Here is a 27,194-nt window from a genome sequence, read left to right as displayed (position 1 = left end):
GTAATTTAACTGTCCTTAGCATCTATTATGTGTACTTCAGTCTCTATTCCTGCCTAAATACAGATGTTCTCATATGGCTGATATAGTAAAATTGAATTGTTGAACTGTAGTGATGGGCTTCCACTTCTACACAAAATTGGTAAATTCTGTCCTTTTTGAAACCCATTAAGCCCAACACTGGTTGAGAGATTGAACATCTTACTAGCTGCTATGTTTTGGATTCCAAATAAGATCTTTAAGTTTAATTGTTCAAATGTAAAATATTCCAGAAATAAAGTACTAGATTAGAGAACAATTAGTATCTTATTTCAGATTAAATGCTTGCAATATAAATGGCCTTGTCTTCACTGGGGGGCATATTAACTCAGCTAATTCTAAATTGATTTGATAACTTATGTAAATACTATAATCTTCCCTCAGTTGAGAATATGGCAGGCAAGGAGGAGGAGAGGGTTCCTAGTGAAGATAAGCTCAAGGAGGCAATCAAGAGGGTGATAACTTAGGATCATAGTAAAGTAGGGGTTCGAAGGGACTCAGCAAAGTCATCTAATTCAGCCCCTCCTACTCCAGGCAGGATCTTCCCTGATGAGTCTATTTATTTTTAAATCTACCATGTATGGAGTTACTCAGCAAAAGAACTTACGGGTGACAAGAGTGAGGTCTGTGTTTTAGTGTGCACTCTCTCCCACTGGGGTCATTATTTAAGAATATGAATAATCCCTGTGCTAGTATTTGTGGACAACCAAAAAAAAAGGTGAAAAAATAATGCAGACTTTTTACATGGTGATAGTCTTCATTCTATTTTAGTGTTCAGAGTAGTGCATGTCTGTGATAAATTGATCAGGTAGGCTTTAAATCTTCCACTCTTGTATCATCTTTATTGAGCTTCAAAGTAAATATCCATAGAAGTGAATAGAGACATTCAACCACTTTCAAAGCTGTTTTTACTATGCTTTTTCAGCAGTAGTATAAGCAGGGAGGGCAATCAGGATAGCAGTCTCAGGCACTGCTTTTGCGGAAGGGGGAGGTGGGGACAAAAATAGCTGCCGCTATTCACCGCAGCTGGAGCTGCCTGATGCATCACAACTGCCCCAGGTACAGAGCTGCTCTACTATCCCTCTGTGTTCCAATAGGGTAGCACGATATACAATTTGAAAGCTATCTTTCCCTCCGTAAAGGCAACTTGACTCCTTTAGTCAAAGCTTAAATTCTACAAAAACTTATGAGGACTACTGTAAAAGTGCTGGTAAGTTTATCACTAAATACAAAGGCTAAGTAGAGACAGTCAAAAAACTTGAGGCTGAATTGAGTCAGTCTTTTCAGGTTAGTCTAAGCTGCAGAGATTAAACTGAAAAGCAAGTGAACAGACATTCACTTTTGATTCAGGAAATAAAGCTACATGCCTGCAGTGGCCCAGAGCAGAAGCCAGAGTGTACTAGAGCATGCCTCCCACCCTGCCAGCCAATGCCAAAGGGAAGGGACTGAAGCTCCAAGGCTTTTTCCCCCTCCCTGGTCAAGTGGAGGAGAGGTTGGGGAGAGGGGGAGTTTTAAACCCTCTACCATGGCCTGCATGAGACCCCAGCCCATGTCTGCCTGGTCAAGGGGCCAGTGTTTGCAAGGCTTGTGTCCCACCGCTGCTCCCCACTCAAGGGAGCAGAAGGGCATCCCCTACCAGGCTAAGAAGGGGCTGGGTGGGGAAAAAGGCATTGAATTCATAAAAGCTTGAACAAGAACAGTCCTTTCTCTGAAGCAAGCATGTATTGAACACAGCAATTTGCAACCTCAGGCACACAACAAAAAACAACCAAAAATCTTCACTCATTAAAATACAGTGAGAGCACACACAATTTAGTCTAACTTAAAATGGAATGTAATAGACCAAAAAGACAAGAGAAAGCCTTGTATAAGTCTTAGATAATCCTTAGGGCAGAGTGTCTCCTTACAGCTAGGTATTCAGAAAGTCCTTCTTGGGGAATTAGCAGATGGTCTCAGAGAGCTTCCTTCCCAGAAGACATGCCCCCCCAGCAGACCCAGGCAGGGTTCCTCTGTGGGCCAGGGAGGGGGTTTAAACCTTCCTTCCCCTGCTTAGTGCACTGGCCCCAGGCAGGGGTGTGGCCACATCCCTGCCTCTCTGCTCAAATGGGGAGCGGGACATGGGGGGGAAGGGACACAGATGCCTGGGTGGGACTTCCCTCCACCCCAACTGGGCTGGGGTCCAAAGTCATGGGTGCAAGGGGGGGGAAGCCTGAAAGGGACTGCCCTCCCAGGCACCTGACTCCCCGCTTGAATGGAAAGCCAGGAACATGGTCATGCTCTGGGTTGGGGCCAGCACACTGAACTAGGGAAGAGGGTTTAAACCCTCTTCCTGGTCCCAGACCCCAGCCAGGGTATGCTGCTTCCTCCCCCACCTCGCCCTGTGCCCTACCCCATGCTCCCACCCCTCTACTCCAGCAGCAAGTGGGGAATAGCCTGGCAGGGGCTGCTGCGCCCCTGCCAAGCTGACCCCAGCTGAGGTCCCATGCTGGAGGGAGAGAGTGGTGAAAAGTCTGGCAGGGGCTGCCTCCCCACACCAGCAGATGCAGCTGCATCTGGGTTTCCTACTGCAGCCCCTTGTCATCCAGTCCTCACTGCTCCAGCTAGGGAGCAGAGGGGTGGGGCCAACCCTGCTCTCTGGAACAGGCAGCACAGCACAGAGCTGTGCAAAGCATCCTGGGATGCTGGGGGACTGTGATTTAACTTGAACCAGGAACTGGTCTACGACAGAAGTTCTTTAAACCAGTTTGACCTACATCAGCTAAGTCTGATACTACATTCAACCAAATTTATCTTAAACCAATTTCAGCCATTTTGAAACTGGTTTATATGCACCGAACTTGTGTTCTGTTACAGGTTTAAATCAATTTCTGTTCACTTAAATCGGTCTATGTGTAACTTCAGTCCTCAGCCTATGTGTGTAGGTCCTGAATATAACACCTAAGAAATAGTCTACCATTTTTTACAATTATCATTTGATCTATATTTAAAAGCTGCTTTAATATTGCCATTTTCCTTGATGTTCAAAAGAAAATTCAGCCAGTAGTAAGCAGCAGAAATTATTTTTAAGAAATGTCTGTCTTTACCAAGAGAAACCTATTTCCTATTTTATGTATATGAGTATAATTAACACAGTTTTTGGGATATAGGATTTTGTAGAAGCAAGCCATTCAACACACTGAACTAAAATGCATGCCAAAATAATTCAACAATCAGAATTTTCATTAAAATCAAGTTGTAAGATTTGTCAGTTAAGCATTTTCTTTATTCTTTTGTTAAAGACTTTTTAAAGTCTGGATTCCCATTTATTGTTTATATAAAGTGGATTGTAAAACTGCCAATTTGACTTTGGTCCACACAAAGGTCATTTCCTCATTTGTTCAGTTTCAGTATGGTTTTCCCTGATTATATTACTGGTTGAAAACTTCTGCTTTTCTAATGCTTTGTATATAATTTTTCTAGTGCATTTGTGTCTCAAGGGAACTTCAATAAAGATCACATGGCATCTTTATGTCAATACATGAAGGCAGACTGCATACTTCAATCAAAGAGGTATAGAGCATTTCAAAGTCATCTACTGGAAGTTGCTATATAAATAACAAAAATTATTATCAGAGGGTCTCACTTACTCCAGGAGCTCAGATATTATAATGGTGCTGATCACAATATAAATACCTAGAGATTAGATAAATAAAACTTCAGTCTGGTGTTCATTTCTCTGGCTGCATTTGTGGAATTTGCAGATGAAAACCACACTGAAAGGATGTGCTTTTTATGGTTTTGCTGTGTGGAGTATATTTCATGGAATTGTGGAAAGAATTAAAAGAACCTTTGCGATAGCCTGTATATGCTGAAATAGGCAGTTCTTGCCCCTCTGAACCTGTAACTATGAGGTTGAAACAACATTCTTTGGTCACTAGTCACCTTTAAAAGGACCCAATATACTAAAGAGTACTATTTTAGAGCTGCCCTTGTCCCAAAAATATTTTACTGGGTTTTTTTAGGATTTGTTATGGCTTTTTTCTGTCAGCCATTGTGGGATAGGATGATGAAACAATAGTTTGGTTCATTATGGCATATCCAACATTCACATCCTGTCACTTTGTGTGGTAAGTCATTATCCAAAAGATTTTCCACAGACATTTTGCTCATAACGGTGTGATCATTTCAGACAAAATACTTCCAATGGATTTTAATGAATACTAGCTTATTGCAGCAGTTTTCTTCTAAAGAGGTGCAATCAGAAAACACTGACAGCCTCTAAAGACCGAGAGAGACAAAAAAAAAAATTCTCCCTTCTCAAAAAGACAGTAACCAAACAACCTCTTGAAGTACGAGAATTTTAAATACAATTTAGAAATCTTAAAAACCAAGTTAGAAAGAAATCAAAAGGTTTAACCTGCAGAGGTACCCAGAGAGATAACAAAATGAAACTGCAGAAAATTATAAGTCTACATTGTTAACATAGCTTCTTAGCAAGGTCAACTGCATAATATACAGTACCATAACCTCTTCTGGCAATTTTTAAACACCATGCAGCTTAAATAGACTACTTCTGAATTCAGTGATATTTCTTCTGGGAGACCTGAATGCAAATCAAGAGGTAATAGTGGAAGAAAATTAAAAGATGTGCTATTCTCATTTCATTTTTTGTACTGATAATAAGAAAAGCAGCATAGAGTGTGATCTGGCAAAGTGAACCTCTGCCTTGAATAGCTTTTCTTTCACTGTTAATCTGAAATGCATTACACCCTGCTTTTTCAAATAATCATAATGTTCTTTACTGTATTCTGCATTAAAGTTTAGCAAGCACAAGAAGCAGCTGTCACCAAAGGTCAATGTATTAGCAATCAAAAAAATAATGACCAGATTAAAAAGTTATCATTCAAATTACTAAGTCAGAAATTTCTATAGCAGCCAGTTTTCACCTGGAGCATAAACACCTAGAGTAGGTGCCTTACACTTATCATGAAGTTAAATTAAACCCATGTGAAAAGGAAACAAGAGTCTATTAAAACTTGGTTTGCTTCACAAAAATCAACCAATAAGAACTTCAATTTTCTCTGTTTTGGAAACAGAAACATTTATAAGACATCTAAACAGCATAAAGTATAGGGCCTGTTATGATGAGTTACTCTCACAGGCACATGTTCGTCCATTGGTTGTGGACTAAATTTGTTGTCAGTTTCATTAACACATCCAAGGTAAGCCTTGGCTCACTGACTTACAGACCATGTGCAAAGCACTTTCATTTTAACTCACTGATGTCAAAGGAAGCAGGATCAATCACTTATTCCTATGGAGTCAATTGTAGAGTTACAAGGAGCTCTTAGCAGTACATGCTGGTTTGTGACATGGAGCAAGGAACAGTGTGCATGGTAAACTAGGCTGTTGATTTTTGGCATACTAGCTACTCAGCACTAGCAACCTCTGTGGACACTGTTGGCGTGCCCTCACAGTATCTTTGCTTGATGTAGTTCCCCTCACTTTTAACCAGAATCTACACAGCAGCTGGTAGAGGAGATACCATGATCAACCAGGTGGCCTGCACATAGGATGGCCAATGGATCTGGGAGAATTTGAAGTCCCAGGGTAAGAGCTTGGGACAGGGGATGCTCGCTGGTTGTAGTACCATACATGGTGTTGAAAATGACTGAGTTCTGCCCGCTCAATAAATATGGTATTTGGAACAATTGAGTTCTGCTCAGTCAATCTGATTTGAGACTGATTTGGCTGATTTGACCTGGAACAATGAAATATATTAATCATAAGGGGAAAAAAAGTAAGCTAGGATAGGGTGTACCTAGCTCAGTGTAGATTTACACCCTGGTTTGCTAACTAATCTCCGTTCACAGAAAAGCCCCAGAAAGTTGTGATTTCATACTGTTTCCTCTTGCTTCAGAGAGGAAGTTAGCTGCATATCCCTCATACCTTACTTCCCTCTCAATGCCAGCTCAGCTCTGCTGTCCTGCCACTCTGCTTCTCACTGACCGCCTATGTGAAAAGGGGAACAGCAGTTGCTTCTGTATCAACATCAGAGTCATAGCTTTCTCTGCCATCCACATGAAATGTATCTCCAAAAGGTCAGGGCCTTCTTAATCTCTGTTTGGCCCATAAGAGAGTTCACAAATAAGTTTATAATGAATTTCCACAGAATGAGACAGGACTATGCATTTGCCTTTATGTAAATTCTTACTGTCTGTTTTTTACTATTGCAGAATAGTGTAATAATCTTGACAATGTGAGCAGTTGATTCATATACATATATACTTACCCTATTGTAATTCAGTTGTTAGAAGGACTAGTTCTTGCATAAAATATTTTATCCAGTAATCACAAACAGCAATTATGGATAACATGGCCTTTGTTGGTTATAGAAATTAAACTGACTTTGAGTGAAAATGTGATTAAAATAGAGACTATTGATCTTAGCACTTGATCAAATGATATAGGGGTGTTAATTATAAATACTTTCTGTGAATAAAAGTGCAAGGGAAGAGCATGTGTATCTGCAAAACCAAACTCTCATTTACATTCAGACTGTCAAAGGATACTTCAGAAAGATATGTTTGTTTACAGATTCAGCATTCAAATTTCACTTGCAATTTAAAATAAACCCAGAAAACTGCATGAAAATGCATGAGGAATGCATTATCACTGACACAAATTGGAACAATTTTCTTGGAAAATCCAAGTATGACATGTATGGATCCTGGCAAGAGACTGACTTATTTCCTGGCCCAAATCCATAAAGGACAAAGTTACAAAAAGCTATACCGTCACATGGGAGAGGTCAGGGATTAGCATCTCTTCTTTTAGCTAAAAATCCACAAACCGCATAAAACATTGCCAGTTGAAAATAACTCAGTATAGCCAATTCAAGTAGACTCGCATGGAAATGTCTAGAATAAAGGTGATGAAAGATGTCTGAACAACCCGACAGACAATAGTTTCTCTCTTACTAGACATTTGTCAATATCCATATCTTTCTACCTCTGAATGCTGTTCTTGTCACGGCGCCACTTCCTGTAAAACAATTATTTTTGAAGATGCTGGTTCAGACACTGAAGTGGGTCTGCTACCTATATTTCCTGCTTTTGGTGATTTTCCTGGTCAATGATGGGCAAAAGTATGCGTTGCTTCTGTTTACAATACTGTCACTAGAATTTTGGATGTCCAGAAGAATCAGAAAGCTGATGTCCTTTTTATTTAGATGCTTTCTGCTTTGGTAGAGCTCACTCTGAAGTGCTCTTATTTTAGCAGGTAAGTTTCCCTCCTATGTGGAATGTCATTCCTATTCTAGTGTTTCTTTTATTCTAATTGCATGGCATAAGGCTCTTTGCAACTGTTATGGATCCATCAGCTTGGATTCCAGAAGCTTGCTAGAAGACGGCACTAATAAGTTTAGTACTTTTCCTCCTTATGTCTGAAAGCATTCTATCAACTAACATGGATATAATGGTTTTATTAATTTGGTTCTTTACTATTTGTACTGATTTTTCTACTCATCTTTTAGAAAGCACAGACTGAAGAGTTAAAATTATATATTTGAAGAGATATATCAAAAAGAATTGCTGGATTGAGCCAGTAATGAATTGTGGCCCGTTTTCTGTTGGTAATGCCTCAGGAAACCAAACATGAACAAAATGGGATATACAAGGTGTTATAACAATGTTACTCAATGTTCTGTGCATTAAAGAAACAGCAAAAAGGCAGAAGTATTAGTTCATTAATTTCCATTTAATTCAAGAAGAGTCTGTACCAACCTTAGGTCATGGTTACATAATACAATGGTTTCTGTCAGCTCACCAGAAAAAAGATGAATAGATCAAATAATGAGTGAAAATATAGTAAGTGGTATATGATGTTTTAAAATATCAGATGCTAAATGTTGTGTGTTCTTGGTAGTTGATTAAACCTTGTATTTATCCAATGGGCCTATGCTTGCTTACACCAGGGTTCTTTTTGGCCAAGCAACTGGTTGAAAAAAAACAAAAGGAGAAATCAATGGATTGCGGCTTTAATGGAGCTTGCGCTAGTGCAAATGAAAACAGAAATGGGTGAAGTAATGATAAATTCAGTATAGATTTAAAACAAAGAAAACAGTGTTAAATATGTATTACATCTTGGAGAAAAACTGCTCTGAAATTAGAACAGCAAATTAAAGTCTATTGGACCACAAAATTTAATATAAGAAATAGCATGAGGGCTACATATACAATTAAAAATATATAATGAAATGGTAACTGAGCAGAGGACTTGCTGCCAGATTATAGTTCAGTAAAATAATCTGCTAAAAACATTGATGCCAGCAAAAAGATATTACAGGCAAAATAGCTATAATTTTCTCAGAGTTTTCACATAAAATCAAGAAACAGAACATTTTCTTGTTATCTTTGTGTTATTGATATAGAATTTTTGTAAGGTTTGTATTTCTTTATGGTGTATGTGCCAAGAGCAAAAGGCAAGCACATTTTACAAAATGAAAAATAAATTTAGAAAGCAATTATGCACAAAGCTTACCCTTAATGTACATATAGAATATACAATTATAAAAATAGGCCAATGTGCATAAAATCAATTGAGTACAACATGGCTTTGTATGCCTTCATGCATTTGTACCTACAGCTTTAGTAGGTAAATGCCTTTTAAATACTTACATGTTTATTCTTTAATAACTCAGATAAATAGCTTAAAAGAGTTACTTATTTTTCTATGTAATATTCAAAACATTGTTGAATGATATTAAACCGGTGAGATAATCTGAAAATAAATATGGGAGTTGAGTCCCAGAGTTGTACGACTTGTTCTCCTTTACCACACAATTGTATCTTCCTTCTACCATCATCCCTTTGCCCCACTCTCCCCTCCCCACTAAAGATTAAGAAAAAAAGATGCAATTCTGGCCCTATTGTCAAAGTTATTTTTGATATTCATCGGCACAAGAATTTCATCTGTTAGCATAAACTCTTCTGGAGCACATAAACTTCATGCCATGGCCACTACTCTTACCAATCAGTACAGTATAATCCTTACTTTAATGGGGATTCTTTAATGTGGCCACTGAATGCACTGGATGACTCTAGGACAAATGTTGGCAACCCCCAGTACAGGTTGTTAGAGTGTACTTTGCTTGGCATGTGCACCTCAGGGCAAACAGCAAGGAAGGGGCTGGGGCTGTGCTGCCACAAAAAGGTTTGGGCCCTTTGCGGCTCTCCTGCCATCCACCCCTACTGTCAACAACTTACAAATTTAGGTTATGGGTGTTTTGGGCACTATGCCCAAAAACATTGCTGACCCCTGCTCTAGGACATAGCCAAATACAGTGTATGCTGCCTAGGAGAGCTGTGTGAAGCTTCAGTCCCTGATTTGATTCTGAGGAGATTCGGTGACTGAATCTCTGAATCCAAATTGAATCAAGAGACCTTTTAATCTCTCTGAATTGAATCAGAATCCTCTGAGTGGATTCAGAGAGATTCGGAAAGATTCGGCAATTTGGATATAGACACAGCTTTAAATGTTTTTTCTACCTACCTCAAGATACCAGGCAGCTCATGAATGCTGCAGTGCTGAGACAGATGGAGCATCCCACAGGAGTGCGGGAAGCTCCCCAGTGAGTTCGGCAGCAGACCCAGAAGTGGACCAGAAGCACTTCTGATCCATTTCTGGGTCCGCTGAGGAGCATGCAGGGCCCGTTCCCCATGCCTCCCCCAGCTCAGTGACTGGTGCCTCTTGGGTCTGGGGGAGCACCCCCAGTGTGCTTTGCAGCAGACCTGGGAGTGGACCAGAAGTACTTCCAGTCCGGGTTTGCTGCTGAACATGCAGGTGCCCCCCCACTGCACTCCTGTAGGATGCTCCATCTGCCCCAGCATTGCAGCATTCATGAGCTGTGCTGCGCCTGGTACCTCGAGGTATGTAGAAAAAACATTTAAAGTAGTGTCTATGGCTGAATCGCTGATTCTCCAAATCAGCATCGAATCTTCAGATTCAGATTTGACTGAATAAAATCAGGGACAGTGATCTGAATCAACGAATCAAATCACTGTCCCTAATTCGGGCCAAATCTGAATCTGAATTGAATACAGCTCATTTTGCACACCCCTATGAATTGCATTTTGGGTGATTGTAGCACATTAGCTGTAATCTAGCTAGCACTGGTAACGATAGCAGTGAAGACAGACTTGCAGGGCCTTCAGCATAGGCAAGCAAACTGAATTCATGTGCAGGGTCCCTGGACAGCTTCTATAAACTGCACAAAACTGGCACAATTGCATCTTCTCCATTACTGTTACTCAAACTAACTAGAGTGAGGCTTGCACAGGAGTGCATACTCATGCTGCTATCATACCTTCTAGTACTGTGCAGACATCCTTACATCATCCCAGAAAGAAAACTTCCATGTTTCTTGTAAAGGGTTACAAGATGAAGATAATATAGGCAATGCATAGACTTGGGCCCAGGATCCCATCTTCAGCTCCAAGACAATCTTAATGCTGATCTCCTGAAAAATGTTGAGCAGAACTCCTCTTCTAGCCTGCCTAGACAGGTAGCTAGGGCAGGTAGCAAAGCTTTACTGTGTTCAGTCTACCAAGGGACTTTAATAAGACAAGTTAAATGGATGCTTCAACTTCAAACAGTTATTGTTTAAAAAAATTACTATACCTGCTTTAAACCCCTGTCAGTTTTTTGTAGTTCTACAATTCCATTTTCTTGTTTTTAAAATACAGTATAACTTCATAAATCCAAATATCAGAAATCCAGAATTCTCGAAAATCCAGCACTTTTAAAAAATACATTAGATTGGGGAGTAGCGGTTGCTGGTCCTGGAGCAGCAGAGGGGGAAGCTTACACACAGCGGCTGCCACTGCCATTCACCACCCCATGTTGCCGCTTCATGTGTGGCTGCTGCTCCAGGACCAGCTCCCACTACACTCCCCTCCTCCCACCGCTCTGCAACTGGCCACTGCCCTGGTTTAACAAATCCAGAGTTTTCAAATTTCTGGCAGGTGCTTGGTGCTGGATTTATGAGGTTGTACTGTATTTTCTCTCCTCTAGGCTATTACATTGGGGCTCTCTACAAATGGAAGAATCTGCACTAACAAATCATAGATAAGTCAGGTTCTGGCTCCATTAATGGGTCTGATTTGCCTCTCCAATCCTGGTATAAACCAGGGTTCACTCCACAGACATCACTGAGGTACTAACAGTGTTAAACCAGAATAAACGAAAAGAGCAGCAGTGCAGACTAGCTAATCCCTTTCATTTTATCCAGTATTGGCAACTATTGTGATTTTATTTTGACACCAATAATTTGCTGTTTACTTAAAATCCTAGCTTCTGCAGCCATGAGATTCCAAGAGAATCTCAGCTTTCCTTTTTTAAAATACATTTGAAGTCATTTTGGTTATAGACAAAAGCTTGGAAAGATTCAGACTCAAAAATCAAAGGACAAATGAAAAGAACTCCACCAAAATATATTCGAGCTAATGTTAGAGGTGATATGTTTTATTAGACGAACTAGATTTTTTTAATTGCATTTTTTTTTTGCAAAAATCTAGTTTGTCTAATAAAAGACTGCTACAACAAGTTCTGATTCCTTTTGCCTCTAGACCAATATGGCTACAACCTAGATACTACCAAAATATATAAATTTAAATTCCATAAGCCAGTTTCATTACCTGGGGGAGGCTTAATTCATGATATTTTAGGTCTTGTGTTGGGCATAGCATATTCATAATGTCCAAAGGCTGACTTCTCTTTTACTCAGTGTGACACATGGCCACTAATGCAGTAGGTGCAGCTTAACACTGTATCTACCATTGCATTAATAAAATTCCTGATGAAGATTGTCATGCTTGTGCACTGTAGGAAATGCTGTCCCCTCCCCATGACTTTTTCTTTTGTGCATTACTGGAGTATATATCCCTTCCTATTATCAGGACTTAGAAATTATAAATGCAAATTCTTGTGTTGTATAGGTTAGTGGGGATAAAATAAAAAAGAGGTTTCTGAAAGGAACGATGTGCGTTGCTGTCTGAAGCAGTTGCCAGTGAGTCAAACAATTTCATATTTAAATATATTTCAGAATCATTTGAATAACTGGCAGTTGCCTCAGATGGGGAATAAACATGTTAGTCACAACATTAAGAGACTAAATATACAGCACCTGTCCTCCTCCAGAGAACAAGTTTTGTGTCATCTGCATATGACATTAGCTCTATCTTTTTCTCCCCAAAACAGCACAAGGTAGATTTTTATATTTATTTCTGGTGCCTTCCCCAAACCTACTGTGAATATCTCATTTTTATTGATATAAAGGCTATGGCAAGTAGGCTCTATCCTGACAAGATAGACTGTAACTGAGCTGGATACTAGCAACACAGTGAAGAAACGCTGTCTTCTTCCTTCCTTTCCTAACAGGAAATAATATGCATATTAAATTCAAGAGCTTAGGATATTGATGAGATGCTGCCCTGAAACGCAAGAGTATTTTTTATTCCATTCCCATATACACAAGATTGCATATCACTGTTTTTAATTTAAGATTGACCCTAGAAAACAAAATATTTCAGGCAAAGCATTCTCCAAATGGTTAAATGATTGTGAGTGATTCACCATTTTCAGATTCTATACATTTATTTGATTCACTCTGATACTATGTACATTTTTGTGAATCATGATGTTGTATGATGAATGCATATGATTCACTATGATGTTCATCTTTTATGATGCAATAGGCCATACTGTTTTTTGTCTTTTACATTTCTGATGGTATTTTACACATAAATAATGACTTTCAGGCAACAGATTCAGGAAATATTAAAAAAATTATATACAGATTCATAGATGTTAACATTTATAGTGTTTTACTAATAGGATTTTAATACTAATAGGATTTTAATACTAATATTGTGATAATCTAGTTTGATTTCATGCATAAGACAAGCAGAGAACTTATAGTTATTTCCCCTGGAAACCTGTATATGCAAAATACCTTTGAAATACAGCTATCTCTGGGATGCAAGGCTTTCTCCAGGAACATAGAAGTCACTGAGAACAGCACAAAAAAGAAGAGGCTAAGGAAGCCCCAGCATGTGCCATGTCTTTTTAATGCTGAGGCAGAGCAGGCAAAGGCTAGAACTTCGTCTGTTACAAAAGTCATGCAACTATGTATGTCATACAGAGCAATAAGACTTGGTGCAGGGAACATTATTTACCTGTTTCCAGAAAGCAAATAGGTTTTATAATTTACACGTAACTAGTATTTCAGCTCCCTCCATGTAAAAACAATAGAAAAGTAAAGTCCCTGGTGGAGTTTAAGGAGTTTCTAGCCTTTCTCTCTTCCAACCCTATGGTTCTAATATTTCAGGGGAAAAAAGACTGTGGTCAGATGTGACACTGACATGTCCAGGAGAATGAAGATGGAGTTCTGCTTATGAACACTGGCTAGAATGCTGTTTTCTTTATAAGTTCCCTTTTGTCTGTAGGGGAAAACAGACACACTGGCTGTGTTCACATGAGCGTGGACGTTTGTTTCCCTGGGGACAAGAAGTGGTGGCACAACTTGTGCCACTGCTACTTGTCCCCAGGGAATGCCTGTGTCATGTGCCCTCTGGTACGTGGCAGGTTACCCCAGGTGGGGTAGGGGAGGCTGCGGCCAGCAACTGTGTTGGCCCCAATAGCCTTACATGAGGTCCTGAGGGCTTCCTTGGGCTGCAACTGTAGCGATCCTGCTCCTCAGAGCCTGGCTGGCAGCTGGAGTGTGGCTCTGGCTGGCCAGGCTCCAGTTTTGGGCAGTGCATGCTGCCCCACATTTTTTGTGTGTGTGTTTTTTTTTTTTTATCCTGGGATCTCATGGGGTCAAAAATACTCCTGCACTGCTACCTTCCAGTATGGAGTGGACTCAAATGTGCGCTGTGTGGCACCACATACCGCTGTCTGCGGTGCCACATACCACACGGCTGCACTTGTCTGGATGTTGCCACTGGGTGAATCTACATGCACAATTAATGCGAAGCAATGAACTCCAAAGTAGTCTGTGCCAAAGTTAACTGCTCCTGAGTGAAGCATCTACACGTGTGCCTGGGACAGCAGCTTTTTGAGCCAGGACAGCTGAACTGACTGGGTGTAATTTATGCCCCAATCAATATCTACACATTCGTTTCAGCGCAGTACAGTAATATCTTACAGTAGAGTTAATTAGTGTACTGTATCCTGATACTGGTGCATGTGTAGATAGTGATGCTTTACTGCAGAGCCAATTAATTTACCACACAGCAAAGCACGTGTAGATGCACCTACTCTGCATGTTTCAAGGTCTTTGCTATACTACCTTGATAAGACAAATACTTTTAGACAAACTCCTGTCTTTATCATAACCATTACTTCTTAAAGGCAGGTTACTTGTTTACGGGGGATATCTAAATAGATCACCCACTATATATAAGTCTGTTATCACATGGGTCTAATGCACGTCTTTTTCCAAGCCTCATAGCACAGTCCAGTAGAGCTGCATTTCCCAAACCTTATGAGTCTGGGCTGCTGCTGCTACTTCCCTTGCCACTGATTGCTGTCAGTTGCCCTTCTATGTGCCAGTCAGTGGTGGGGTATTGGCCAAGAGGGGAATTAGCAGTGAGCCAACTGGTGGTCATGGAGACAGGTGCCACTGATTGCTACTGACTTTTAACGTGACATGAATAGCTCAGGTGCTCTCCAATGCACATTGTTGTTTTAAAGATTTGAATGTTGTGCTCAAAGTACTTTTGTACCAGGAGTGGGGGCCACATTAACACTTTGAAGAATCATGGTTACAATTAGGTGAGACACTTTTCTATATTTGAGGGCTAGACTTAGTGGGGCTGGAGACTCCTTTTAGTTCAAGAACACCTTTTTTGGTTTAAGGCAGACAAGGTTCTTTGGGTGAATCTGATATCTTTTATTAGACCAACTTAAGTAGTTGAAGAACAATTTTTAAGCAAGCTTTTGGGTTCAAAAACCCTTCATTGGGCTAAGGAAGTTTGAGTAGTTGATGTGCGCTCTTCCTGGATGGAATGAAAAGTAAAGAAGCCAGAGGCTGGGCTGGTATGCATATAAGATAGGCAGTCAGTGAAAATGTAGATTGAGGAGTCAATGGGTGAGAAAGAGGCTGGGCGGGGGGAAGAGAAGGGGGATGAATAGTGGAGAAGTACCAGTGTTTTCTGGTTTAGAACACTCTTGGACAGTGTTTTGGAGAGAGAGTTTGTTTGGAGATAGCAGGTTAGAAGCAGTTAGGAACTGAATATTCAGATTGAAGGCACCAGTTACGGTGAGAAAGCTTTTTCAAAGAAACCAGTTTTTCAATGTTTCATAAAGATGGCAAGCCTGGATTCACCTGATCACCTCAGTCAGCATTTCTTGACAGAGACTCCTTGGCCACTGCTCTCAGAAGCTTTGGCCTACCGTTCTGTAGTTCTACAGGTTACTTTGAGTGTGATACTTTATTAATGTATTCATATCTATTCTCTAGAATAACACTGAGAAAAAAAATGTTTGGATTGTTCCTTAAAGGCTGTGTATCAGCTATAAGCATAACAATACATTCCTCCAGTGGCTCTAACGAGTGAGAAGGAGTAAAATAAAAGATACAAGATGAAACTAAGGTTTTATTTCAATTCATGTCTTTTCTCTGCCTTCATTGTCACAGAACATGAAGCAAACACAACTGTGCATGTTTTCTTAGGTACACAATAGAGAGAGAGGCTGGCACTTCTTACAAGTCCTTATTTTAGATCCCACTCTGATTTTTCAGCGCCTTACGGATTTTAATACAATGAATCTGGTAAGCACTCTCAGTTCTCATTAACTCTTGCAGGGACTTCTGGAGCTGTGAGAAGCCAGCACCCCTAAAATGGCTTTGGAACAGGCCTTTCCAAGGTTATGTAAGACGTCTGTACCAGAGTTGGGAATGGGAAGCAGCACAGGATCCTCATCACGTGCCAGAACATCTCCATGTGCCTTTCCCTCTGGTACAGCCACGCACACGCGGTGCTCTCAGGCAGGTTCCTGTGCCCCAAACTCTTTCCTGTCACCTCCCTCAGACGGCAAGGAGAATTCCCATCCCAACCTCTCTGCTGCTGCTGCTGCTCTGGGGTTCAGAAAACAGGGAGAATATCTGACCTGTGCTGTTAGGCTGCCTGCGAAAGGCAAGATGAGGAAGTCCACATCAGCCTAAAGCAATTGTTTCCCAAAGCTTTTCTTTTCCACTGCCTCCTCTGTGTGTGTGTTGAGGGGCAGCTGCTGGACAAGAAAGCGAAAGCGGAAATTTCTAAACGCAACCCCTGAAAGGACGGTTGATTGAGCGCCTTCAGCTTGGCTTGCTCTTCTTCAACATTCACGTTCATGTCAAGCGGGGGACGAATCCTGGCCAAAGGGCTGGGCATTGGGGATGCCCATGTCCAGCGCACGTTAGTCAGGACAAGCTCAAGCGCCGAGGCAGCTCCCGGCCCGGCGCGCACGGAGGGGCCCGCGGCGGGCGCCGTGCGCGGGGCGGTGCTGTTGCAAGCGGGATCCGCGGGGGCGGCATGCTGGAGTCCCGCCGCGGACCGGAAGCGGGGAGCCAGGCGGAGGAGCGGCCGCGCCGGTGCCAGCCTCGCCCACGAGCGTCTGCGGGCGGGCGTGCAGCGCGAAGCGGGCGCAGGTGAGGCGGGGCGCGCGGCGCTGTAGCCGGGGGGCCGGCCCTGGCCGCCCCGCTCCCCCGGGGCGCGGGACTGGCGGCAACTCGGAGCGCGGGAGGCAGCTGCCTCCTGCGGGGCCTGGTCCCGCGCTGCGGCCGCGGTATGTCACGTGTGCGCTTCTCTCCCGTCTCCTCGTCCGGACATTTCCCAGCCGCGGCAGCTGGCGAAGGGCTAGGAGCCTCCCCCAGCCCTGACCTTTCCTTCTCCTCGGAGAGGCGTCCCGGGCGGAGCAGGCCAACTTCTCGTGGGAAAACAGCCTCCCCGCCGCACTCCGCTTTCGCTGGGGAGCGGCCCGTGCGCGGTTCCCTCCGCCCGGGGGAGCTGCTGGCTCACGGCCGAGCCCGGCGTGGGACACGCTCCTGTCTGCTGAGCGACACACACCTGCCTTACCTGCCCCGGCCGGGCCGTGCTTGCCCAGGCCTACCTGCCCGGCCTCAGGACTTCAACATTTGGCAGGGCTGAGAATCCTCTGCTCTCTCCCCCCCCCCCACTTATCTTCTTGAAACAAACTCCAAGTGTGTTCATTTTATATGCAGGTTGAAGCGTAGGCACCAAACACATGCTGCCTTTTTATATCTTTTTGCGGGCAGTCCCTCAGCAGGAGCCGTTTCTTTTCCCTTTTCTTCATAGCAAAAAGAAGCAATATTTACCTCTTCCTTCTTTCATCTTTGCTGTTTTGCTAAACCCATTTCTTTCTTTCATTCTTTTCCCCCTGTGTTTCAACTGTCATCTCTCTAGCTCAGTTCAGCAATTACCAGTCAATAAAAAGTGGCTTACTAAAACAGCTAATTTGAAAGCACTGGATTATCTGTGGCAGATGTGGCTGGGGTGCATAGTTTGGAAACATCTTTAAAGACCAAACTTACATTGCTGTATTAAATGGAAATAGCAGCTGGCTTTCTGATGCTAAGGGAGCAAAACAGTTCAAAACATGCAAAATGTTGAAGCCTGCATCCTGCAGTCTGACATGCACCTCTGGGGAGGCTAATTGGCCTTAACAGACCTGACTGCAGAATACTGTACACCTTATAGTGTACACTCTTTAAGTATGTCTTGTCCATACATAAATAAAGGTATAGCTGAAATTGGGAGAGTGGCCCACTACCTGTCAGACAGTATGTTTTTTTTCATTTAAAATGCGGCACACACATTGTTTGGTTTCTACCAGCAGTGCAATTCATATCTAAAAAACAAAACAGCGCATTGCTGAATTTCTCAGAATTATTTAAGCTGAGTTTTATTTAAGTTTTGATTCTCTAAACTAGCAGCTATTTAAACTTCAGCTATTTGCACAAGACTGAAAATAAAATTAACAGGAGTCCTATATTTTTTCAGTTTTCAAGTAAAAGATAGCAGATCCTTAGTACTTGTATGACTACAGTGTGCAAAACCCACCTTTAAATCTGAGGAACTGTATGTAGTACTTTACACCAGTTAGTGAAACTTATTTAGGAAGTCTGGGGAAACTTGACAGTGTTGATTTTTATTTTAATTTATTACAAAGATTGGAAGAAGATCAGAAAAATAATTATTTTGGAGGAATGCATGGAATCTACCTATGCTTTATCCTTTAAATTTTATTATAAGCTATGTGACAGTAATGGCTTTATTTTATTTGTAAAAACCTTCTTCAGACTTAATTTCTTTATGTAATCCCTAGGTTAACATATTAGTGTAGAGATTCCTTGCGTCCCTTCCAGTTAGAAAAATAAATAGTCAATCAATGTATTTTCATTTTGCTATTGCAAGTACAATATTTGAACATTTTGAGTACTGAAGGCAAAATATAAAAGCATGAAGATCTGAATCTAAAAATGGATGGTCAAAGATTTTGAAAGCAGAGGAATTGTTTTGCCAAATAAGGAGACTTGGAACATTCTGCTTTGTATTTTAAGATAGCACAAGTGTAGTACTACTTTATTGGCAATACTTTGGCAGCATGCCTTACCAAAATAAATACTGAAAACTACTTTGGCTATTTTACAGAATCATAAATGAGGCCAGAGGAATGAATAATTTAGTTGTTTCCTTTAATAAATTGTCATGAGATTGCTAAAATTAAGCCAAATAATTGCATATTTAAATAGCTCTAGATATATGTGCAATTGTGGCAGATCAGTACTCTGTTTTATAAATCCACAAACCTAGCATAGGTATTTTGGAATGGAGACAAACTCAGATTGTATTAGCTATCTTACTTTGTTGTGTCTCTCATTTCTAAAACGTTTGATGGCAACTCATTTTACCTTTATGATAAGTAAATGAGAAGAGTAGGTAGTGCTTACCAAGGCACTATAAAGCAGCAAGTTCTGCTTCACTAGTTTACTTGCTGTCATGACATACAAGCCCTTTAAAAGAGTTGGAGTGAACTGGCTGGATTCTCTCAGATTCCAAAATGCAGCGCAGCACAACCTGAGGTAGGATTAATTAATTTATGCTATTCTCCCTCTCGCCCCATGATGTGGGAATTCCTTCTCATCACAGGCTGGGTCCCAGGAACCATGTCTCTTTGCAGGTGCTAGCAAGGTCACGTGACAAGAGTAAAGGTCAAAAAAGCTGATGGCAGGTGCCTCTTGTCTCCTATGGTTCCCACAATATCCATATTTGAAGAAAGGCTGGAGAGATCAAACACCCTTCTTGCCTCATTCCCAGTAAAGGAATTAGGAAGAAATTCTGCTTCATCTTCCCTGTATTGATTACTTACACTGATGAGTGAATGGGGCCCATGGTTAAATATGGACAGTAGCAGCTAGTTGGCAGATGTTAATAAAAGTTCAGCATGTTCAAGGCCATACTGAATCTTAATATGGTCTGCTAAAGTTTGGATACACAGCAATATACAGTAATAGATTCCTGGTAAGGGAATCAAAATAGAAATTTAACATACAATAAAATGGTTTTTTGAACCTTTTCTCTTTGGTGTTAAGGTCAATAATTTCTGAGATCCTTACAACAGTAATGTATTATAAAGAGAAAAGGAACACAAAGGAGATTACTTTGTTTCCCAGTTGCGTGACTTCCAACTCATGTTAACTGTTAGAAATCAAAACTGGAATTCAAGAAAGGAAACTTTTTTTTACTAGGTGATTGGTGACTTTAAAATACTTGAGACAAGTAAAGACTTCAGATGCTTATCATTCAGTTTTACTGAGCTGCTCCATCTTCATTTAATAAACAACAAAGCCTGTCAACATTGCCTACCCCACTGCTATAGCACAGTAACAGCAGTTAGAGTTTCTGTATTGTGTTTCTGAAAAAATGACAGGGCTATGGGATGTATGAATATTCAAGAAACTGTTTTCCTTCTTTCAAAGAGAACTACCATGGAAAACTATTTCAGTGGAAGAATACTTTTACTAGAAAGATTTAAATCTGAAAATGCATTGCTCAAGACTGGAGGAATGGTGTATTTTGGAGGCCAAAACTATAAAAATTCAGCCTCAGGCCTAATGAAACATAGGAATTTTCTTTTGACCCACTATGTAAGAGTAGATATGCCACACAATTGTAAAATATCTCTTAAAACATGATGACAGTTTAATTAATAACTGTATGTATAATCGTCTCATAAGTAGTGACTCCAAACATTTTAATTCCTTTGTTCTGAGGGAGAAATCTTTCTACTTGAGGATTAACTGTCTTGTATCCATAGATATGAAGTAACATTCAAAAATGTCTATTTTTTAATCCAGAAGAGGATGTGTTTATGCATTACAGTGCTATTAATTTCAGTTACCTGTATTCATGGTTACCTGCAAATATCTTCATTGTGTTCTTTGGAAGATAGATTTTGAAGAATGCAGTATGAACCAGTGAATCATCCTTAAAATATATTAATGGTATGTTATGCCAGTGACTTAGATATGTCAAAACTTGTAGATAAACTTCATATTGGAAAGGAGGGGATAAATATAATTTCCATCACTTTTCATGGACTGACGGATGTATTGTGATTCACTGAAATTTAGGATTTGGCGTATGAACAAAGACAAAAAAGTAGTGTATCAAAAGATGCTTGATATTAATAAAACTGAATTATGCTTTCTGGCGTACTCTAGTGTACTAGCAAGTGGTAAGTGGCATATTTCCAATTAAATCTTACTTGGTTGATCTTGTTTCTGCACTAATAAATCTTTGTAAATACAAGTGAAAATATGGGTTATTAGCTCTGCAGGTTCTAGATTAATTTAAAATAGTTAAGTCATCTTACTACAACTATTGAATAAAATTGTAAATACAATACAAGAAATAAGTGATGTGTTTTCTGAGCAGCTTCTTCCTTTTCCTCTAGTTTTCTGTTCCTTCTAGTGTCTCCATTCTAATAATGTTATCAGTTCTTCGCAATTCTGTCTGGTTTGGAGTCCAGTCTTCTAAGTGGAATAAGAGAAGTAACTTTACTCCTGTGAATAATTCCAATGCCCCCTGAAGCCCTGGAGATTTTTTGGTAAACAAAATTAAATAGATGGAGAAAGGCAGTAGATTGTAAGATGCTTATAGCAGGAAGCTTCCTGCATACTTGTACTGCTTAGAGAAGCAGCAAAACTTACTTGTATGAACAATAGATGTGGCCAAAGAGGACACAGGTTAGGGGAATAGGCCTTAATATGTATGAGAAAAATAAAACTTACCACAAGTCATAAAAGTATATTTTTGGCATTGAAGAATTGTTGAGTAAAGGAACCCATTAACTCACAGATAAACTGTATTTATGCTATATTTAGCCTCTCTCTCTTGGGCTGTTTCAGATTTGCCTTCTGAAAAAGCAATTCAGTAGAAGTTTATAATATAAGTTACATTGTGGTCTAGTCAGCCAGTATCTTTAACCTCTTGGAGTTTGTTAGTAGATAATAAAGATTTTTAAAACTAACCAAGCAAAGTGAGAAAAGGCAGCGTGCTGTTTCTAGGCAATAATTAGAAAGCCATTGTTGCTTTGCGTCTCATCATCTTCAAAAACCAAACAGTGATTGAAATTCAGTCTAAAGTTTGTAGCAGATTTCACGTAGTTTCATTGCAGAGCTAGGGACAAAAGCCCCTCTTACTTTTTTACAGTAAACCCAGGAGCCCTGTTCAAGGCATCTTTTTGTTAGGTACTGCACAGACATCAAACAAAGATTGTCCTTGACCCTGCACTCCAAACAATACAATGCTTGGGATACTAAACTGATAAACATTGTAGAAAACAATGGTCTGGTTTATCCAGACCAGGCGTGGCCAACTTACAGCACACATGCCACTGGAGTTTGGGGAGGAAGCAGGGAGCACAGCAGCAGGTCCACCAGGAAGCAGAATATAGAGTAGAAGCTTGGGCTGGGAACACAGGCCAGGGAGCAGAAAGCATAGAAGCAGGTCAGGCAGGGCTAAGGGATCAGAGTGGCACTTGGGGAGCATGGGGGGGTTTAATTTATGGCACACCTGCCAAGAAGGCATCATTTTAACTCGCGTCATTTTAACCTATGCAAAGTCTCTAATTGCTTATATTTCAGTTTTAATTGGTTCTGTTTTGGCTTAGCTTGTGTTGATTACAAAAAAAGTTTAAATGGAGGTTAAAAGTAAGCTATAGCTGAAATATGGTTACCTATATAGTGCACTGCTTTAGCCAAACCAAGTTAATTATACTGCTACAAATTAGTATGTAAACAAGTCTGATTTCTAGCTTGGTAGAAAACTTACATGAACTGTAGGATCTTCTCTGTTTTGTAATATAATTAATTGAGAATTAAAAGCTTTTTAGTTCTTACCACTATTAAAAATACCCTTAAAAATAATCCACATATCTATCTAATCAGCCTCAGTGAGTGTCCACTCACTTAGGTGATAACTTTTTTAAAATGTTGCTGCAGACACAGGATTTTTCACATTGTAATCCATGGGAAGGACATTCTGTTCCTCTGGCCTGATCTTTTAAAACCGTAAAATCCATTCTTGGCAGGATGAACAGGATTGTGCATATTCTAACCAAGATAAATTATCCTACACTTACGCTTTGTTACAGCATGAAAGCAAAAGAGAGTAATTTCTGAAGGAGACCAGCTTTTCTGGCTTGACTTTTTTTGCAAGTACTTCTACCTCTGAGCATAGGAAGGCTGTTTAGTCTGTAGATGTAAGCTGAACTTCTGCCTGAATATTCAGTTGCTTAGGTTATGTATATTTTGTGTGAAGTGATCACAACATGGAGAGATCACATGCTTCAGATTCCAGAACTCCTATGCAAGTTCATAGTTGAAAGCACATTTCCCATTTGTCAGAGTGCTTCATGTTAGGAGACCTGGTGATACACTTGCTTTTTGCAGAGCTACTTCACCATGTACAGGAAACACCAGTATATATCTGAGGAGCATTTTTAGCTATTTCTCTTCATGCAACTGGTTTTCAGTCTGCACCAAATATATGAATGCTTGAATAGGCTGCTGGAGCGTGAGTTTCTGGATTATTTTCCTTTGATGTGTTCAGTGGATTTGCTATAGAACTTTTATTCCAGTAGGTTCCTTCTTTGGAGTAGTTAGGAATATGATTGTTCCATGGAATAGATGTATTAATTAGCTTTTCCTTACAGATTTTGTTGTGGAACATTTTGTCATTATGAGATGTCGTCTACCAGTGCTTCATTTGTGCAAATTAAATTCGATGACTTGCAGTTCTTTGAAAACTGCGGCGGAGGGAGTTTTGGGAGTGTTTATCGAGCCCGATGGATATCACAGGAAAAAGAGGTGGCTGTGAAGAAGTTGCTGAAAATAGAGAAAGAGGTGAGAATTCATTTCTGTTTTATTAATATGAATAATGTATCATTTTCAGAGTAACATAAATTAGATTTTAATGTCTTCCTCTGTTGCTAATCAAGGAAGAACTTGTTGGTTTTTTGTTTGTTTTTAATTATGAAAACCAATAACTGGCTGTTGTTACAATTGAATCATGCTGAATTATAGGACTGTTTATAGTATTATTTCTTTCATGCTTTTACTACCTTTCTCTATGTGTCCATGGTGAGACTCAGGAGCAGGAGAATTTAAGTTTAACCGTGTTGATCTAGTCATTTCACTGGATATCATTGTCCAAAGGGATTGCTATGTAGAAATGAAGCAAATGTACTCTTGTTGTGCTCTTCCCTTGTGCCTTATTTACATCAGACTTCTGATTAATGCAGTGGTTCTTAACTTTTTCAGGCTCAAGGCCCCCCCCTCTGTAACTTTTATGTATTTCATGACACTTCACTTGAGAACCAGTAGCCTAAAAACAGCAAACATTTGACCAGAATACAGTGTGCTGGGGACTTTATCCTGCATCCAATTTTTGTCACAGATGTAGCTACAATAAAAGGAGGGAGAAACTAAAAGCTGTTGGCAGGGCTGATACTACTTCAAAAGAAGTATCCCTAATACCAAACCAAGGAATAACCCAACATCCCAGAGGTGTCGACAGTTATTTCTGTGCCATGGGCAGGAGAGGGGGAGTAGATGAGGGAGAGAGAGGGGGACTGTGCTGAATTTAGGAGAATGGGGCTAGGGGAATCTTACCTGCAGTGGCATGGGCCCACCCAGGAGTTGCAAGCTCTCCCTGAACTCATCCTCTACTTCATTAATCTGCTTTTAGCTGCCACTAATCTACATAGATCAGGGCTGTTAAAGCCTTAATTTGGCTGTGAAAGCATCAACAGAGTAGCTGCTTCTCGTTGGGGGGGGGAAGGGGGAGAGAGGCTGCAAGGGGAATCCTACCTCTGGTCTGCAGTCAAAAGGCTGCAGCTGGTGACTGAAGCATGTGCTTTTGCAATGGCCTTTCCTGATCTGACCCTATGTGCTCCTCTTGGAAACTGTGGGGTGTGGGATAGTCCCACCCCTGCCTGGTGCATTTCTGTTTTTTGGAGGAGTGTGTGAGGTTGGAGTGGGAAGTGCTGTGGCAAGAACGTGCTCTGGCTGCAACTGTTTCCAATCTTCTACCCCAGGAGGTGTGCATGACATTTAAACTTGGCTGCCATAACACCTATGTTGCAGCACCCCTGGAAAGGGCTCAGTGGGTGCTTCGCTTCACTGCAGATTTAGCTTGGGCATTTATGTGGATGTTGTCTCTGTTTTTCCCCTCTACAAACTCAAAGCCCTTGTCTAAATAGTGCTTTCACCTCAGGTTAACTGACACAGCTTGGGGTTTGGGTTAGAGCCCAGGCTCACTTTGCAGGAAGGATACAGGCTAAAACACTCATCTACTGATAGAGAATCAAAAAAAAATTAAGAACTGGAAGGTCACCTGCTCCAGCTCCTTGTTCATGAGAGGTTATTTTCTGTCTAAACCATCCAAAACGTGAATGTCTAACCTGCATTAAGAACTCCTACTGATGGAGATTCCACAACCTTTTCACAACACACATAGTCCATTTTTGTTGATCTCCTCTAGATACTTCCCAATTTGTCAAAATCTTTCTTGAAACTTGGAGCCCAAACTGGACACAGAATTTCATATGAGGCCTTACTGGTCCTGAGTCGATAAAAAGGAACACTTCTGACTTGTGTGCAGCATTCCTGTTGATTCATCCCACATCCTTTTAGGCTTGGAATTTCTTTTTCTTTGCAACTGGGTGACATAGTTGGCTCATGTGCCCATTCTGATTTAAAAAAAAATAGCACTACATAATATCAATAAGGAATAAGAACTGCTTAATGGACACATCTCAAAAAGTATCTGTTAGTTGGAAATCGTTGTTGCATTTCAGTCATTCCTAGTGTAGTTCCACAGTCACCAACGCTAGTGTTGTTTCTGTTCAGCATTTTCATTGATGATTCAGAAGTAAATTTAAAATCGCTGGAAGTAAATATAAATTGGTAAATGACAGCTATTGGTGGATGGCGAATAACAAGGAGGATGGGCACTAGGGGTGTGTGAAGCTTCAGTCACTGATTCCATTTGGCAGAGATTCAGCTCGATTTGGTGGCTGAATTTCTGAATCCAAATTGAAAAGTCTAAGGTTCTTGAATATACAAAAAAAGAGAGTAGTCTGTAGGAATAGGGAGGCGATTGTATTTCTATGTTGTATTTGTGAGATTTAACATTGGAACATTGGAACATGAGGTACAGGTGAGGTGTTTAAATTTTAAAAGGAAATTTGAAAAATTAAAGGGTATAGGAAATTACTGCAGAAATGATTCGAGGTTCAAAGAAGACACCTTGTCCCTTAATGATGAAAAAATATGGGTTACTAAAGAGCTCATTAATTTAGAGGAGGATGACATAGCAAGAACCAGTATGTGGAAGCCAGACAAATTCAAATGGGAAATAAGGCATGATATTTTTAATAGTGAAGGTGATTAATCTTTGGAACCAGCTACCAAGGGAGATAATAGATTCTCCATTGTTTGATGCCTTCAAATCAAGGCTTTTCTGAAATACTGTAGTCTAGTGGTTCTCAATCAGTAGCCTGCTGTCCATCAGTGGTCTCTGGAGATACTGTGGGTGGGATGCCAGGACTATGGGGCTGTGCATGAGATTGAGGGGGAGGTCAGTTATGGGGTGGAAAGTGGGGTTGGATAAAGATGGACCATTGGATCAAAAAGGTTGAGAACCGCTGCTTTTGTCTAGTGCAGGATATAGTGTTAAATATTGGGATAATTGAGTGAAATTAAATGGGTCCTGTTATGGTAGGGGTCATGATAAGGTACCTTTTATCAAGCTTACCAAGATTTACGACTGAAAAGCATAATGCATGACTAAATGTGATCATCCTGGCGACTACCTTTCTGACTAAAGCAGAACAGTTACTTGTTAGAGATGTATATAGTTTTGTTGTTTAGTAGATATTTGGATAGTTAATATTTAAGCTGAGAAAACAATTGCCCTTGCCACCTTAGAAAGGAAACTTCCTTTTGGGAAATACCCATTCTTTTATACTCCCCGACTGATTATCTTTTGTTTTTATTAACTACTACCAGTGAGCCATAACAGTTGATTAAAGAGAAAACAATAGAGCTTTGAGGGACCTCGCTCTCAGGAATGGAGTGTCATTGGGAGCTCCAGTTCCAATGGCAGAAGCCTAGCCAAGAAAGCCACTGTATTTTTTTTCTTAAATTACTTAGGGTTTTCAACAGTACTTAAAAACAACACAAATAAACTAGAAGTCAGAGAGAAAAATTAGAGTTTTTAAATGGTGATAGGGTGGGGTAGCCAAGTGGGATGAGTTCTAGCACATAAAATGAGTGTCTAACTACATACCCGACTGAAATACATATTCAAAGAAGCATATAAACATACCACTGGGCATTGCTCAGTGTTGCCTTATACAGCTTTATTGGAAGACATCATAAAATAATTGTGAGAAATGGAAAGAACTTTGTAAGACACCAACTTTTTATCAGCAAAACAATAAATTGTGACTGGATATGAAAAGGGAGTGCACATTTTGTAGAACTGCAGATAAATAGAAAAAATACTCTGCAAGACTTTCTTTTAAATATCAAAACCAAAACTCAG

General features: G+C 40.4%; 1 protein-coding gene across 4 annotated transcripts in view; it reads left to right on the top strand.

The window, feature by feature from the left end:
- Window positions 1-16,057: 16,057 nt before the first annotated feature.
- The window catches only part of MAP3K20 (mitogen-activated protein kinase kinase kinase 20), a 128,028-nt gene continuing 116,891 nt past the window's right edge, over window positions 16,058-27,194 (top strand). The window contains exons 1-2 of one of the 4 annotated variants that reach the window (XM_090045459.1): window positions 16,058-16,708; window positions 23,299-23,488. In XM_090045459.1, the coding sequence (XP_089901585.1) occupies window positions 16,593-16,708; window positions 23,299-23,488 (306 nt within the window). In that variant the 5' untranslated portion in view covers window positions 16,058-16,592. Of the gene's footprint in view, window positions 16,709-22,969; window positions 23,223-23,298; window positions 23,489-27,194 lie in introns of those variants that run through there. The other 3 variants (XM_090045456.1, XM_090045457.1, XM_090045458.1) reach the window with 3 other exon arrangements.

The sequence above is a fragment of the Crocodylus siamensis genome, chromosome 4 (assembly GCF_052110815.1).
Source record: "Crocodylus siamensis isolate JL-2025a chromosome 4, ASM5211081v1, whole genome shotgun sequence".
In the NCBI taxonomy this organism is placed as follows: Eukaryota; Metazoa; Chordata; order Crocodylia; family Crocodylidae; genus Crocodylus; species Crocodylus siamensis.
This window is presented reverse-complemented; position numbering and strand designations above follow the sequence as displayed.